This window comes from Limulus polyphemus, unplaced genomic scaffold, assembly GCF_000517525.1.
Source record: "Limulus polyphemus unplaced genomic scaffold, Limulus_polyphemus-2.1.2 Scaffold163, whole genome shotgun sequence".
NCBI lineage: Eukaryota > Metazoa > Arthropoda > Merostomata > Xiphosura > Limulidae > Limulus > Limulus polyphemus.
The window spans coordinates 968,837-985,580 of record NW_013665773.1 but is presented as its reverse complement, the minus strand read 5'-3'; the positions used below and the strand labels follow the sequence as shown (position 1 = coordinate 985,580).

Sequence of the window (16,744 nt, the reverse complement as noted above, 5' to 3'; positions counted from 1 at the left end):
TGATGAAAAATTACCTTATAAAGAGCTATTATGTCCAGGATAATTATATACAATACACGTAGGTCAGACTATCATACACATGTCGCATAAATGAAAAATACACGTGTCTGTAATATTCATGCCACATTTTTTGTTCAATATACAACTATGTGTATATCATATGTGTGTGTAATGCTCTTTCTACTTATATTTTTAAATACTGTATGTTTATTAATGTAGGTAACATGACACACTTGTATCTTTGAAAGGTAAGAATTGATATCTTGGATTGAGCAAGTAATAGAAAGTACTGCTTGTTTTTGCCTAAAGCATATTGAATAATACTAATTACTAACTGCAAGCATGTAATGCTAACAATACGTATGTTATCAGAATGTGTGTAGGAACAATTGGGTAGGTTTTATAGATATAAGCATGATATGTTTTTGTTATTAAATTTTTAAAAAAAGGGGTGGTATAATTTCTTTAACTACCATTAAACTTACTGAAATAAAACCAGTATCTTACAATTGGGTAGGTTATATAGATATAAGCATGATATGTTTTTGTTATTAAATTTTTAAAAAAAGGGGTGGTATAATTTCTTTAACTACCATTAAACTTACTGAAATAAAACCAGTATCTTACTTGTATGACAGATGAAAATGTATTATTCTTTTCATTTTACATTTGTTCATATCCTTTCCTAGTCATTGAATAGCCAATTCATGTTTCTGAGGGATAAACCCCATATTGAAAAGGTTAACTTGGACTTAGTTTTGTCCATTCCTTTTCTCTGCTTACCTTTGGGTAAGTAGACTGATGTAGAAAATTCAATGGTCTCTAAGGGCAAAACAAGCTAATGTGGAAATCTCATAATTATATAGTTTTGTATGTTTAATGTGTATAAAGTTTTACAAACATGATTTGTGACAGAATGTTGTATAAAGTTTGAAATATATACATATATATTGGCGAATCATCACGTTGAAAGTATTTCATTCCTTAAAACAAGTTTTTTAATACCTTCTGACCAGAACTAAATTAACTGTATATATATATATATCAGGAGTTAAAAAGTAACTTATAAATTAACAAAGCCAATCCTGTATATCACATTATGAGTGTTTAATGTCATTAACCAATAAAGATAGAAAAACTAAAATCTATTGTGTGTAGAATGCTTTGAACCTACCACTTAGGTATTCTGTATGTTAACAGTATTAGCAACTGTTATCTTTATTACATCATCATCTTTTTCTGGTTTTCTTGTAAAATTGAGTTAGTATCAAGAATGAGGTTGCAAAATGATTTAAGACCATGTTTTCATTTGAAGGAATGCTATGGTATCAGTGTTTTCTTATTTTTGTGTCTGAAAAAATTACAGATTCAGGCACGTCTTGTTTTATGACTGAACTAAAATGTACGTTTATGTAGAGTGTAGAGTATGTGTAAAATTAAATGTGTGTGTGTGAGTATATGTGTGTGTGTTCATATATAAAGTACAATGTATATAAATTTTCTATCTTTAGTAAACAATTTTTTTTTAACCATCCTGCTCAAAAGCATGATTAAAACAATAGCATAAAAGATTAATTTGTTATCTAAATTCTTTAAAAAGATTATAAAGGAACAGTATTTTATGAGAGCATATAGTACATAAGTATAGAATTCATATCTGAATATTCTGTGATCTACAAATATGCTGACATTGTCATGTGATATATGTATCAAAACAAATTGAGACATTTTATGCTTGCAACACAATCAAACCAAGTTGTACTAGTACATTAATGTCTACCTTTGCATGTTTTGTGGTGCATACTAATAATGAAAAAGGCTAATGAGATTTTGGTATTTTAATCTGCATGTAAATGTAATGTGAAAATTTGTTGTGTGTTATATGTAATCTATATGAATATGCATTTTATTTTACTCGTATCTCTACAAATAAAGAATTATTTTGAGGTTTTGTGTTTGTGTTATTAAGATCAAGTACTAACATTCACATACAGTATGCGTGTGTCTGCTAAAAGGAGTGATTTTGATTTTGTTTTGTGCCTGTTTGTACCATTATGCACGTAGTGCAAATGAGGAGTTATCACCAGTGCACGAGTGTGTAACGAGACTGCAAGCTCAGCTGCAGAGAGGGTCTGTTAGTAGCTCTTCTCTTACTTCCTTAGAAGCTGTGAAATCCCATACAGAGAAGCTTCTAAACCTCATCAAAGGACAAGGTGAGAACTTGTCTGTGTAGCTATCTTTCTTACCCACATGTAGTGTAAGTAGTGTGTATAAAATAGCTTTAATAACAGTTTTGCATCATTAAATACCCTCATGTTTAACTTTTGGATAATTGCTTGGAATTAGATTGGCTTATCATATTATAGCTAACAAAACATTTTTTTACAAATTTAAAATTCTTGTTTTTGCCAGGGTGATAGTAATGCAGAAATGTAATATTGAGTCCAGCACATACAAGTACACCATGTATATTCTCTTGTAAAAAGTATAAGTTAAAAAATTACCTATAGGAGAATTAGTGATATTCTTATATATTTCAAACACACATTTGATGCATATGAGGAGAATACTGCCAATGAAGGGACAGATCTAAAGGCAACCTTAATTGATGAACAGTCATTTGTAGATATAGGACTTCTGGTCATTTCCTGGATTGACACACTTAACTGAATTATCTACATAAACTATTTTTATATAAGATCTGTACATGTTTACATAATTCTATGCATTACATTTTTAAGGCTATATATTTTTTAAGTAATTAAGTATAAAGTACATGCTTATTTTTCTGTTGATAAACCTTATGTAAGACATGCTTTTAATATATAAAGGAAACAATTTTGATCTATAAACCAGCTGTGAAAGAATTCAAAATATTAATCCTGTCAGAACATAGATTCATATGTTACTTGTCAAAGTGAGTTTCTGGCTCCTGCAATATGTTTTTATATAGTTCATTAGGTACAGGTTATCATACTGCATGTCACACTAATACATCTTTCTGTTTAGAGGAATTGTACATAAGTTTACATATAAATTTTCATTTCAAAAATATGCTACAACCCGACAGATATGTATAAAAAGTAAAAAAACTGGCAAAAAAATTAAAGTGAGCCTTGCATACTCTTTCAGTAGGAAGATGCTCAAAGGCAAAGTAGACTTTCAAAAGTTGAGTAAAAACTGCCTAACAAAGACTATCACTTTGCAAGATGCAGGTCTGTCCAGATCACCCAAAAATGGAAACAAAATGAAAGTGCTATGCCCATTATATTCTAGTCCTTAACTTCCATTTTTGGTTCATGGCCAGTATTGGGCATAGCAGCAACTCCAATGGTCTTGAAACATTTCAAGTGTTTTTACTGTACAAAGAAAAGTTGTCATGTAAAAGCATTTGATTTCAGATGTTTTAGTGCATAGGTAAAAGTTGTTATTAAGAAATGTCATCCCTTATATTTACATATCTCTTTCTTATATTGTATAGTAAGAACATTTGATTTCAGATGTATTATTTGTACAGGTGAAAGTTGTCATTAAAGAATTAATTTCCATTATTAACATGCACCCAATAATTTGTCTAGTAAAAAGGTTTGCAGTTTAATAGGGGGATTGTCATATCTACATGTAATATATATATTTAATGTCAACAGGCAATGGCATTTAAAAGCCTAAGACAGAGTGAATGATAAGTTTATTTTCTTTAGACAGTCTGGGAATCTTGAAGGTCTTTAATAAAGAATATCTGTCACTGCTCACATCATGCGTACACAAAGGCTTTACGCACTACTTAATTTATTGGGTGTGGGATCTAAGAGTGACTTAATGGTTTTCTATTTAGGACTTTGGCTTGTTCTGAAGAAATGTTTTTTTGGAATTTGAGGTGTTAAATATTACTTGTCTTTCATCCATTTTAGTGCTATTAAATTTGGCTCTGTAGCTGTTTCATTCATTCATGTAAATAATGAATTGCTCACTGAGTTATGATGTGTTATGAAATCAGAGGTTATAATATGACAGAAGTGACTATTAGTATTCATGCTTGTTGTTTGTCTGCTCAGAATATTTAGAGTAATGTATAAAAACAAAAGGGCTCACTATATTCTGTGTTTTAAACATATGTGTTGACTGTCCCTGGAGCATAATGGCCATTATTATTGTAATATTTTACGATTTCTTGCTAAATCTGAAAAAAGTCAAAGAACTAGATTAAGGACAAGAATGTGGAAATTTTATGTTTGTTTAATTATAGCCATAAATATAGACTGAAGTTACAAATGATATGCAATATTACTTTGAATTAAAAAGAAGTACACATTTAATATGATAAGCAAAATTGTCTACTGTGTAATTTGTTTTTTGATCATTTTGCTAATCATTTCTTACCAAAAATTAATATATTTTAGAGTATTGCTTGCTGAACAGTGCATATATTTAACACTAAGAGCATATGAATATGAAAGGGATATTAATTTTTACACTGGTTGTTATGTTATTTTTTATGGTGGGATTAACTTTTTCACAGACTGCCCATATTTGTTTTTCTTTTTTGAATTAATGGACTACTTATTTAAGTAGACACATACTATGGCAGTGGTTGTTTACATCATACTGATAGTCTTATCATCTTTGTTTATAAACTGCTTTAGTGGTGTCCTGGTAAGTTATTTATAGTTAGTGGATGTGAACAGTGGAGAAGGGTTCAAGCTCCCAGTTAGAGTGACAGTGAGCCCTCTTGATATTATACTTGCACAGAAATTAGGCATTAAAGAGTGCATGTAACATAAATCCCAGTAGTTTACAGATTCATAAGTTATCCTTTATTTTTTATTCACCTGTTCCATTTCACATACAGTGTAAAGCTATAATTGTTTCATCCTGTGCATCACTCTTTCCATGAAAACAGTAAGTCAGCTCTGCGCATGCATAATCAGTTAGTGAATGAGAGTGAAGTAAAATTTTCATGAGTTATTTTTGTACCACATTAAAAAATATAGTTTAAACATTTTGTAAAATAGATCTGATTTTGATCATTTGTTTAAGTTAACTTTTGTTTGTAAACAAAATTTTTATGCATTCAAACTGGGGAAATATTTAAATCATTAAGATGAAAATGGCATTATATTTGTAATTACATAGATTTACTCATTGATAAAAGTAATGAGGTATTACTTTTGACATTAAACTTTCTGCTACAACACCATTAATTGTTTTTATCAAAATAAATGAACATTATATAAACAATCATTATTTGTGTCAGAAGCAAAAATATTTTTTCTAAAAGTATGTTTTCCTATTTTAAAAAGTAATGTTTTAGCCACAATTTTCATAACTTAGAATAAAATTAATTCAACTAAAGTTGAAGAAATTCTGAAGCTAGTTATATTGTGTTAGGTATTGATTTATGAAAATTTTTATTATTTTTACCAGTAAATTTAGCGAAGGTGAGAATATTTAATTTTGAAAGCGCTCGAGTTTTGGGTTTTATTTTAAGTCTATTACACTTTATATGTGATCCTTTGTGCCAACTATTTTATCAAAATTAAGTAAGATTAAGGCATGCAAAGTATGAATTTGAAGAAAGAGTTTTCTTTTTTTGAATGTGAGTTATGAAAAAAAATATTTCTGTTTTTTTTATCTAGTTTGGACAAAAAACAAAACATTCTAGAAAACAGGACATTAATAAAATATATGAGAAAATGTAAAGTTCACATCTGAGGTTGTTTTTGTTGCAGGATAACTTTGTTATTTTGAAATATTATATTGTAATTGCTTAAATAGAACTGTAAAAAATTGCTTTAAAAACTGTTTTGGTGCTTTTTTTCTTTATAAGTAGTAGAAGCAGTCAGACACCTGGCATATAGACAACTGGTAATTAGTGACCTTGAATTTTGCTTTACCATTGTCAGTTACTTTTAATATATTAAGTAGGAACTGGCTGCCTTCCCAAGAACATTTACAGTATTACAGAATTTAGCAGCATTGCACTGACATGAAAACAATTGTCAGGTGCTAACAGTGGGTAATATTTGCATCATTTTACATGTAATAAAGGTGTTTCAAGAACTTAACAAATTTTAACTTGTTGCCTAAGTAGCATTTGAGTCATAAAATATTCTTGTGCATTTAGATTTAACTACAGTTTTTTGCAGGTTCTGTTGTATTGCCAAAAATGTTTTCACCAATTGTTCCTTTGTAAAAGGTACAAGATTTTAATGTCAGGGAATGAAATTCTTGTTTTACATAAAGTCAGAGGTTACAAAGTTTTAAATATGTAAAAAAAGAATTCAGCTTACACTGCAGCAGTTAAAAATTGTTCTTCTTCAAAGCATTAGCTTGGAAAACTCAGTTACTACATTTGCAACCATGATGAGGGAATACACAAGTGATGATGTTATAGACATGTGCATTGATTTATTTTGACAGGAAATATGTTTAAAAATGAAAAAAAAACATAAGAAAAATTGCTGATAAAATAAAATTCTGGGTATATTTTACTTTATTTATGAACTTAATTTCTTAAATATTTTTTTCTTTAATTTCATATATCTTTATATTGAATTATTAATTTTTTTTATTATATTGTTTTATTTATGACATTTTTATTTAATTATTTTTTACTCAACTTATAAGTAATAGAAATACAATACCTAATATTTTATAACTTACTTGTAGAAGTATTGTTCCTAGCCATTGTACTATTGTTATTTGAACATATATTTGTACACACAAACATTTGTAAAGTAATTCTTGCAATATATTTTACATTTGTGTTTAAATAATACTCAGTTTCTGATGCATTGTATCTTCTTTGAAAAAAATGTATGACAGTTTTTGTGTGTGTTGCTAAAAGAATCCATAAAGAGCTTAATAAAACCAACATTATGAAGAGAAAAATTCATATTAAAGAAAACAACTAAAAGACGTTATTACATCTATAAGTATACCTTTTTTTAATATGCATTTCTGGAACACTTGTTATTAGAGAAGACCAAGAGGGCTTTTATTTCTTTATCATGTGGAGTCATTCCTGTGCTAACAAGTATCCTACAGGTGAGAATATTTAACTTACTGTTGTCTGATATGTTTTACTTCATTTAATTTTGTGTAAAGTTTAGAGTGGACCAGGTGTAATATAGTATGTAACATGTTGGACTATAAATCTGAAGGTCCATCACTGGTTTTTTGTTGCCACAAAATTATGATCTTCATTTCTGTGTGTACTTTATAAGAGTGAAAGTCAGTTTTCATTATTTGACATTGGTAGTCCAAGAGTTAGCATTGGGTGCTGTCAAGGCAGTAGCTAGTTATGAGGTCACCAAGATCCAAACCTTGGTAAAATTTGAAATTAAATACAACATACTATTTAATTTTACTCTAAAATACTGTAGAATGACCCATATGTAAAAGGTATACAATATGTAAGGCTGATCTTATGTGCTTGTCGGTGTTTGGTGCTTGGGTAAATTTTCAATCTAGCCACAGCCATTGATTCTGTTTACTTGTTGCTTTCTTGTCTGATAACTCAAAATCAGGGATAGGTAGCACAGATAGTCTATGAATAATCTGGTCAAATATCTAATCAAACAAGTCTACAGTATTACAGAAGTTTCTAAACAATTGAAAACTAAACATGAGATGGGTGTGTATGAACATGTACTTCACTGTAAGAGCTCAGTTAACTAAATATGTGCTTGAACAGAGCCAGATTACCAGTTTTATAAAACAGTAACTGCATATTGTTTGATGAAGAATAATATACATTTAACCATGACATTTTATAATGAGTTTATGCAAAATAATCTGTTCATGGCTGGTTTAATGCTAAAGATCAAGTAATATATGTACTATTGGGTACCTGTAAAAACGTTTTACTTTTAATTCCAAGGAATGAAAAATAAAAGTTGGTGTTACTGTTTTCTAAACAGAGGTTTAAGCTTATAGCTTGTTTTAAGTATATGTATTTACCATGTTGGGTTTCACTCTTGTTTTTTTGTATGTATTTGTTTTCCTTCCTATTCACATTATTGTTGTATTTTACAGTTAAAATTAAAGGTAAAAACAAGTAACATTTTTGCTTCTTGCTTAAAGTGTGTTTAACTAGACCTTAGTAATATCTTGCACTACCTAAAAGATGGAGAAATAACTTATCCACCATTTATATTACACAGCATGTATTTCAATTTAGAAAATGCAAAGACAGTAGAAAATGGATAGTTAATTAGCTGGCTAGATAACTTTATATATGAGTATATTAATGTGCTTATACATAGAATGGGTAATGGGTAAACAAATAGGTGAATAAAACAATATGTCTTTCCAATTTCTTTCGAGCTGTGACACTCTGAGAACTACTGACATAAGCATCCTTTTCCTTATGTAATTTAAAGAAAAAACTGTGACTTTCAAGTTTTATGAAGGCCATCACTTAGAAGAGTGGTTGCATTTTGGTCTATTTTTAACTGTCAAAAGGTCTGTGCACATTCAGCAGAACAGATCTTCCAAGAATTGGGATGGAGATTTGTGTGCAAAAAAAAAAAAAGACATCATTTGGCAATAGTCCAAAACAAAAAATGTTATATTTAAAAACAGAAGTTGGTAACAGCTGTTATGGTGATTTTGTTTTGTGTCTGCTTGTGGGATATATTTCATGTGTGTGTGTAAAAAAATGATTACTATCTACAGAAATGCACATAAATGTTTTTAAAAGAAAAACTGCGGTTATATCTAAGATAACCTAAGTAACAGGCTTTATTTCTAGGTGGAAGTACTACAGACTTTGTGTTTAATAATTATAATAGTGCTGTCAAAAGGATTTTATACTTAATATCAAATATTGGTAATATTGAAGAAATTAATTTACAAACTAAATAAGAATTATTAGAAGTGATTTAATTACATAATTTTTTTATTTTATATATTCATATACAGGGTGGGCCATAGTGAATTTAAGAAAATGAAACTAAAAGTAGCAGGATAAATCTTCCCTCATGATTTTGCTGTGTTTGCACAATATCTAAATTAGACTAATGTTTTGAGTTTCTAGGACATCTGTAACTATTACACAATAATAATAATAATGCACATATTAATGCAAATAAATCTTAATCAACGGAGATGCAAAACTGTATGATAAGATAATTAAATTACTTACTATATAAAACGATAATTCTTGCCTTAAATGTATCACCATATGATCTAACTCACTGCACTTGACAAGACAGAAAAATATTTGTCTGTTTAAAAAATAAAGAATTACAATTGTGTGACCTGTTGATATTAATTGTATTGCAGTATTCAAGAGGTCATACATGTAACAATAAGGATGCACTTTGTATATATATATGGCCTTAAAAATCATACACACGTGCAGGTATGTATATCCATGTGTATGCATTTTAAACAAAAATTAAGTTGATGGACCCAATTATATATAATCCTGTTGTGGGGTTGTTGAAAGATGTCAGAGGTCAATTAAAGGTGACTTTTTTGTGTAACAGTGATTATGTAAATTGTAATGACCATCATGAAAGAGTGAAATCATCCAGAATATGTAAGGTTCCTGCCTAAAGAAAAGAAGGAAATCAGAGACATTGAGATTTAAGATATATTGCTCAAAAGAAGGGATTGCACAATTTTGTATAGAAAGTGTCAATTAATATTTCTTTAAAATATAAGGATTGCCATAAACAACTAATTTCCTTAATTATTATTCTGATTGGCCTATACATGTGCATGTCAATTGCAAAGTATCCTTTGCTCGTAGGTTTTTATTACAAGAGTAAATTTAGTGATATGCATTTTTTTATAGCTAGTCAGTTACATTGAGTGCAATACAAGGGAATTATATTATACCAGCATCATTTTAGTTGTGTATTCTGCTTGGAATTTCAGCAAACTCAAGATCATCTCGTTGTACAAAATATTGTTTTGCTGTTCCATGAGGTTCTTTCTTCCAAAACTGGTAAGTTTTAATTCATTCTGCTGTATGCATACACAGAAGTAGTTTGAATTTTGTTTATCCAGTAATTCCCATAATTTTCCTGTTAAACTTCAGTTTTAATACATCCATAACAGTTATGTTAATTTCCTTGTAACAACATCCTCATAAAAAATGTATTGTCATAAAAGCTACTCTACTTCCCAATTGATAATGGTGATATTTTTCATCGGATATGTTTTTTCATAAAGTATGTTAAAATTTGTAAGGATGAACATGTTTTACAATAAGAAATAAGATACTAAGTATATGATAATGATATTCATAAATTGCTTATGGTGATCAGAAATTCATGCATCAACTGTAGGGTTAGCATTATTAGAAAAAACAAACAAACTACAAATAGAATTCCCAAACCAAAGGTTTTGATAAGTTAAAAATTCTCCATTGTGTTTTTTTAAGAATAGGTCTGGTATATTTGTGAATAATTGCCCATGTAAAACATTTGTTTTTGTTAATAGGACGAGTAGATGTTGCCATCACTCTTGTATCCCATGACACCATTCGACTTTTGCTGGAAATACTGGGATCTTACAAAGGAAAAGATGTTGTGGATGATGACCACTTACTCATCTTATATGGTGTCTTAGCAAAGATTGGTCATTATGGTAGGAGAACTATTCAAGAAAGATGACACTGTATTGGTTTGGGGTCTTTAATGTGTGATTAAAAAGAGTCAAAGTTTCCTTTTTTTTGTAATACCCGAGGTGATTCCATTGAAAATTTGTCATTGATTAATGTAATCATAGAAAAAAAAAGTAACTTTCAAAAAAGCTTAGGATGAAAGCATTTTACTTCTAGCATTCTCTTTGCAATTCCACATAAGTCTCTGTGGGTTAGATTTAAACCTTAAACATAAATCTGTTCCACAAGTTTGACTATTGAAATCTTAAAACATTTAACCACTAAACACAAAATAATGGAATCACTATACCATTCTTTTATGGTAATTTATTTTGTTCCATCTGCATTACAAGGAATAAATTGTGACTCATTTTCTAAGTTTGCTAAAAGATAAGCTGGAGTTTATATATAGGATCAGAAGGACCTCATTTTATTAAATGGGTGATATCAGTAGCGTGCAGAGGGGGGCGAAAGGTTCCGGGGCCCCGGGCATCCATATCGAGAGGGCATCCAACGCAAAGAGTTGAATCGAATAGTAGAACCCTTTCTGCCCTTCTCCAAGGTCTTAGGTACAAGGCCCTGGGCATCATAGAACCTCTGCACGCCACTGGGTGATATCTAAGAGTGAAAAAAGATTGGTCAGTGATGAAATGATATCTGAATAAGTAATATTAAATCAAAGTTTGATGTGTTTTATAAATTAGTTAGAAAAGGATGTATAACAAGGTTGAACTTGGTTTCTAAATTTACATTTTGTGATGAGTATTGCTTGTGAGAGCCATATCAGTAATGCTTAAAATTTTATACACATTATCAGAATTTGGAGTACTAACTTCTCAATTGTCTAACAATTTTCTGATGATGTTACCAAAGTAAATAATGATGTTTTACTTGCTTATTTTGAAGTGTCAGGACTCAATGCTTTTACCCTTTCAATTAGTGTATCCATTTAGATGTCAGAAAAGAACTTGGAAGTAACCAGCATATAGAAAAAAATTATTGTATCCATTATATTGAATGATTTCATATTGGAACTGAAAAAAAATGTTAATATAATAAAATGATCTTATCACATTGTCTTCCTAAACAGCTGTCCAAATCTTTAACCCTGTATGTATGGGTGTAGGTCAAAGTGTGCATGTCATGACATTTTAGAATTACGTTCAAAATCTGATTAAGTAACTATGTGTCAATAAACATGGCATCAAATTGTAGTTAATAAATCAAATTTTAATATAACATAAATCTTAATTTCAAAAGGAAATATTTAATTAAGTTCCCAATATTTACTTTTATGTAATGCAACGTACTTGCAATGTTTACTAAAATAAAAGATCACCAAGTTTTTGTGAAGATACATTAAGTATACTCAGAAATATAGAATTTATGGCAGCCATTAATTCTCCAATAAGGGATCGGTCAGATCCCGTTAAGTTTGTGGAAGATTAGAAAAGTAAGGCATATTTAATACAGTAGCCCCTGTAGGAGATACACATATTTAATGTATTAATAATAGTCTGGTTAGCTTATTTATTGTAATTCCATGTATCCTTATGGTGCTGCAGTTGATATTTACTTTCTGCTGTTTTCTACATCATATAATAAAATTAATTGTATTATAGTAAAAAATCTGAATACATTTTTTTTCTTCCAATAGCATAAATATTTATGATTATGAGCACAAAGTATAATCTAATTCAATAAGGTAAAAGGATGCCAAGCTCCACTCTTCACTTGACACTAATTAAGACAGTATTCTCACCAGCCAGTCCTGTTATGAACAAGCCTTGACTCGTTGAGCATTTTGTCAGTTTAGCATAATTTCTGATGCAGTTATATCTAATTGAAGCAATTTTTTATTACACTGTTTTTTTCTTGTGCGACTCTACTAAGTACAAATGTTTTGGTTTATTTAGTGATATTTACTGGTAAGAATGATGTAAATATACATGTGCAAGATATGTATGAATAGGTAATAGCTCAGAAAAAGCTGGGAAAAAATTATCACCATTTCTCATGCAAATGTAAAATTCATATTTGATAACAGATTGCAAAACTGTCTACAATATATAGTTCTTATATATGTAGTATTAATTTCTTATAAGCTTTAAAAACATTTATATGTTAAAAGAGTTAATTTCATTTTGAATATTATTATGTAATTATTACTTATCATTACAAATGATTTACTATCTTGATAATCTTGTCTTCAAAAGCAAGTAAAAAAAAAGATGATTCATCTACACATTTTTCTTTTAATTTAAAATCTTTTATTGACTTTTTTTTTTCAGACAAAAAGTTTGGAGTGAAAGTTCGGCTTTCAAATGTTTTGAAATTAACAGTCAATTTCATGAGAACTTACAAAAAGAAAACAAAATGCCTACAGAATGTTCTTTCATTTTTGAGTTTAGCTATGAAGAACAGTAAGTATTTCCTTGCTACATTCAAACTTGTGTTTCAAAATAACATCTATGCTATGTTGTGTAAACTTGCTTACCATAGTTTTTGTATTCAAAATTTAGAAATATATTGAGTTTTAGAAGTATGTTCAGTTTTATTTTTTTATTCACATAGTTGTATTTGTTTCTTTAAAAATGTTATTTCAGTGTTGGTCATTTCTATGTAAAAGTTCCTCTCGTGTTCAAATTTGACTTGAATTTTAATGATATCATATGGTTTAATGTTGTAGATTTTGGTACAAGTATTCTTGTAAAGCATATTGATTTTAAATTGATTGAAGGGTCCATAAGCAGATTATGTTGACTTTACAATGAAAATATTTCTTACTCACCTACAGTTTTACAAGTTATAACATCGCTTTGTGCTTATGATGTTTTTGATGTATTTATGTATAAAGAATATTGTTTTTTAGCTACTAATGCATGCCTGCTGGGAAAGGAAGGCCTGATACCCCTTCTTCTCTCTTTAATTGGAGGGTTTAAAAGAAAACCATCTTTAACCAACTCTTATGCAATGGAAGCCCTTGCTGGTGCTACAAGATCTAGTAGGTCACATTTTATAGAAGTACGAAATAAATAGCCAATATTGTATTACTGTAGATAGTAATTACAGTGGTCATTGCAGTTTGAATATATGTTTTTTATTTTGTAATTATGACATTGCCAAAGAAGATTCTAACTGTGACCTAAATAAAGTTTATACTGAAAAGAATCTGTAGTTTAGCTTTTATCCTGTATATTTAGCAAATTCTTATTTATGTGATTGAAAATTTGAATTTCAAACTACATTATTTTGATTGTGGATTTTTTTATTAATTTAAAAAATGTATTAAAGTTGATTAATTTTCATGCTCTTAGATTTTTTGGGGTCTGTATTATTAAGCAAACTTCAATGATCACTCAAAGGTTAATTGAGCTTTACCTCAATATACTACAGAGTGGATAGAAAAGAGGGAAATTTGGTGCTGTAATAACAGAATATTGTATTGTGGAGTTTACTATATTTGCTTTATTTCTACTTTTGTGTGATATATGTTTAAAATGGCTTTATAGTTAAGGAAATGCCATTTCCTTGAAGGACTTACAACCAAGAGGAATAGTTGGTCACCAAGGGGAGATGGTTTTCTGAGAGAGTTGATTGGTCTAACAGAAGTCTTGTTTATGTTGGACTTTTGTCAGTGCTGTGAAGGTCCATGACTTCTATCTTGCTATAAATAACTGGCAACTTAGAAAGAACAGCTGTCCATATCTGGTGCATCTAGATTGATCAGTTGAGTTTTTCCCCTGAGGTTTGACCTCACTGCAAGGGATACATAGGCAGATGAGGATCGTTGAAGTGGTGTGCTGTCTTTTGAGTCTGAGACTGGATGGGGCAGACTGTACATAACCCCAAGTCTTAGCCTGGTTGAAGTCACTTTAGAACATTGTAGAGAAACTGCAGGTGTGGTGAATGATGTCCACGAACGAGATCTACATCAACTGGCAAAGTGAGTCAATTGTGGGGCAGTGGTGAGCTTCCCTAAGACAGGGGGTATACTACCAGAAAAGCTATGAATATTAGAGTAGTCTGGGGTTGAACAGAAATGATGCACCAAATGCCAAGTACATTTTGTCATTCTGCCACCTTAGATGCTCTGCCACTGATGCTCAACAGAATGTTGTAGTCTCTGAGACCCCCTACTATGCTGTGCCCACAAGGTTGAAGACAGTTCAGTTAATGATTGGGAAGTCATGAAGAAGAGCATCTGGCAATATGGTGTGGTAACTTAGAGCTGGTCACAAGATAGGAAGAAGCCTGTAGCACCAGCTGTTGTGACTTTGTCTCAGAAAGACTGTCCTACTCAGTCACCCATGTCATGCCAGTTTTGAACCTAGCTGATGGCATTGTGATTAAACCATTATTTTGATCCAGTGAACAGGCAGGGCTATCCCAGTTCTCCCATTGTTTATATGTTGCAACCTATGCCCCTGATGCCTCCAGCAGAACATCAGCCTGGAAAGGAGGAATGAAGCATATGAAACCTTGGGTCACTTTCAAGTGAACTGCTCAGACCTGGCCAAAAAGCAAAGTGGACAGTGCTATTAGTTTCAACTGACAGAGTAACAATTACAGAAGAGCCAACAGCAGGAAGAGAATATTGCTGCTACAACTCCTGGAAATGAGAAGATCTAAAGTTGGTCCTGGCTACTAATTGAGGGAATGCAATGAAAAACGTACATCAAATGGTGTGGTGGTTAGTCCAGCTTTTTCAGGATTGGTTGGGTGTTGGTATGTACCTGTTGGATTATAAGGGCAAGAGATAGAGTTCCTTGTTGACATAAGAGTGACTAGAAAACTAGTAGATCTTGCTGTATATCAGGCACTCTAAGTAAAACCATCACCCTGTTTGTTCAACATGAACTTTGCTCTGGTAAATGGAGAGATCATTCTCTAACAATCTCTAGGAGGTTTTGCTTATAGAATGAAGGTAGTTGTTGTTGACCTAGGTTATTAATATCCTTGGAATGGATGTACTGCAGAGGTTATTGGTTAGTTTCACCTCTGCAACAGGTGAACTGATGCTCCATGGTAGAGTTATCTGATGCCTACCAGATCAACCCCCAAAACAGTGGATTACTGAGTGTATGTGGAAGAGGAAGTCACAGTACCCTCTTGTACTCAAATGGTGTTCTTTGATTTACTATGAACAATGTGTAATGTGATGGTGTCATATTATAAGTCTATAGAGTCCAAAATTAAATAGGCTGTTTCCTGTCCAGAAAATATGCTGCATTACCTCAAGTAGCTATCTGCTACAATTATCTGTTCTACAATTATGGTTGACCTGTTTTCCAGCTACACACTTAACATGATAAATGAAGTGGATGTAATCAATTTTAGCAGTAACATTAGGATTGCATCTGTTGCTCCATATCTGATGGTAAATACAGGAATATCAACATATCTGAGCACACTAGTTATGCATTATGCAGACATTCTAGACTCAGTACAGCAGCACCAACTCAGTGAATTGTTGGTAGAATATGCTGATGTATTTATAGAAACAAATGACTGATTGGTTATAAAACAGTCATGCAACATCACACAGATACAGAAGAAGACAACTGCTGTACTGGCATCCCTGCAGCACTAGGGAGATAGCCAGCATGAAGTACAGTGGATGTTAAAGGATAGAATCATACAGTCTTCAGAGAGTGCTTGGTCATCTCCAGTAGTGATTGTCAGGAAGAAAGATGGTATGCCCAGGTTCTGCATTGATTTTAGATTGGTGAACATGGTTATTTGTATTGGCATCTTTACATTAAATTATATTTTGTTTGTTTTTAATATTGTATTTGAGATGTGTGTTTATATATATATACATATAGTCGGATGTTGGTGTACTTTGGTGACAGATTTTCTTGTAGGCAGATTTTGTTAAACAAGACCGATGTCTGTAGGTTTCCTTTCTTCATAGAATTCTTCTCAAGAAGTCGATAAGCCGTCTTAATGTTGTTAGAACAACGGGTAAACGTTGTAGCTAGTGATGAGTTGGCCGACACGTTTCGAATGCATTCTGCATCCATTATCAAGGCTGAATGTTGTGTGAATTATGATTACTGTTGGTGGATATTTATAGGTATGGGTAAGCAGGTGGTGGTATCTAGCTCGTGAAAGGCGTTAATT

The 16,744-nt window shown here is 31.0% G+C and overlaps 1 protein-coding gene across 4 annotated transcripts in view; it reads left to right on the top strand.

The window, feature by feature from the left end:
• Window positions 1-16,744, top strand: part of LOC106477179 (cytosolic carboxypeptidase 1-like) — a 58,809-nt gene that overhangs the window by 8,548 nt on the left and 33,517 nt on the right. For 3 of the 4 annotated variants that reach the window (XM_022381436.1, XM_022381434.1, XM_022381435.1), the window contains exons 3-8: window positions 2,065-2,213; window positions 6,980-7,047; window positions 9,889-9,958; window positions 10,456-10,602; window positions 12,910-13,041; window positions 13,491-13,622. In XM_022381436.1, the coding sequence (XP_022237144.1) occupies window positions 2,065-2,213; window positions 6,980-7,047; window positions 9,889-9,958; window positions 10,456-10,602; window positions 12,910-13,041; window positions 13,491-13,622 (698 nt within the window). The remainder of the gene's footprint in view (window positions 1-2,064; window positions 2,214-6,979; window positions 7,048-9,888; window positions 9,959-10,455; window positions 10,603-12,909; window positions 13,042-13,490; window positions 13,623-16,744) is intronic. The other variant, XM_013937787.2, reaches the window with a different exon arrangement.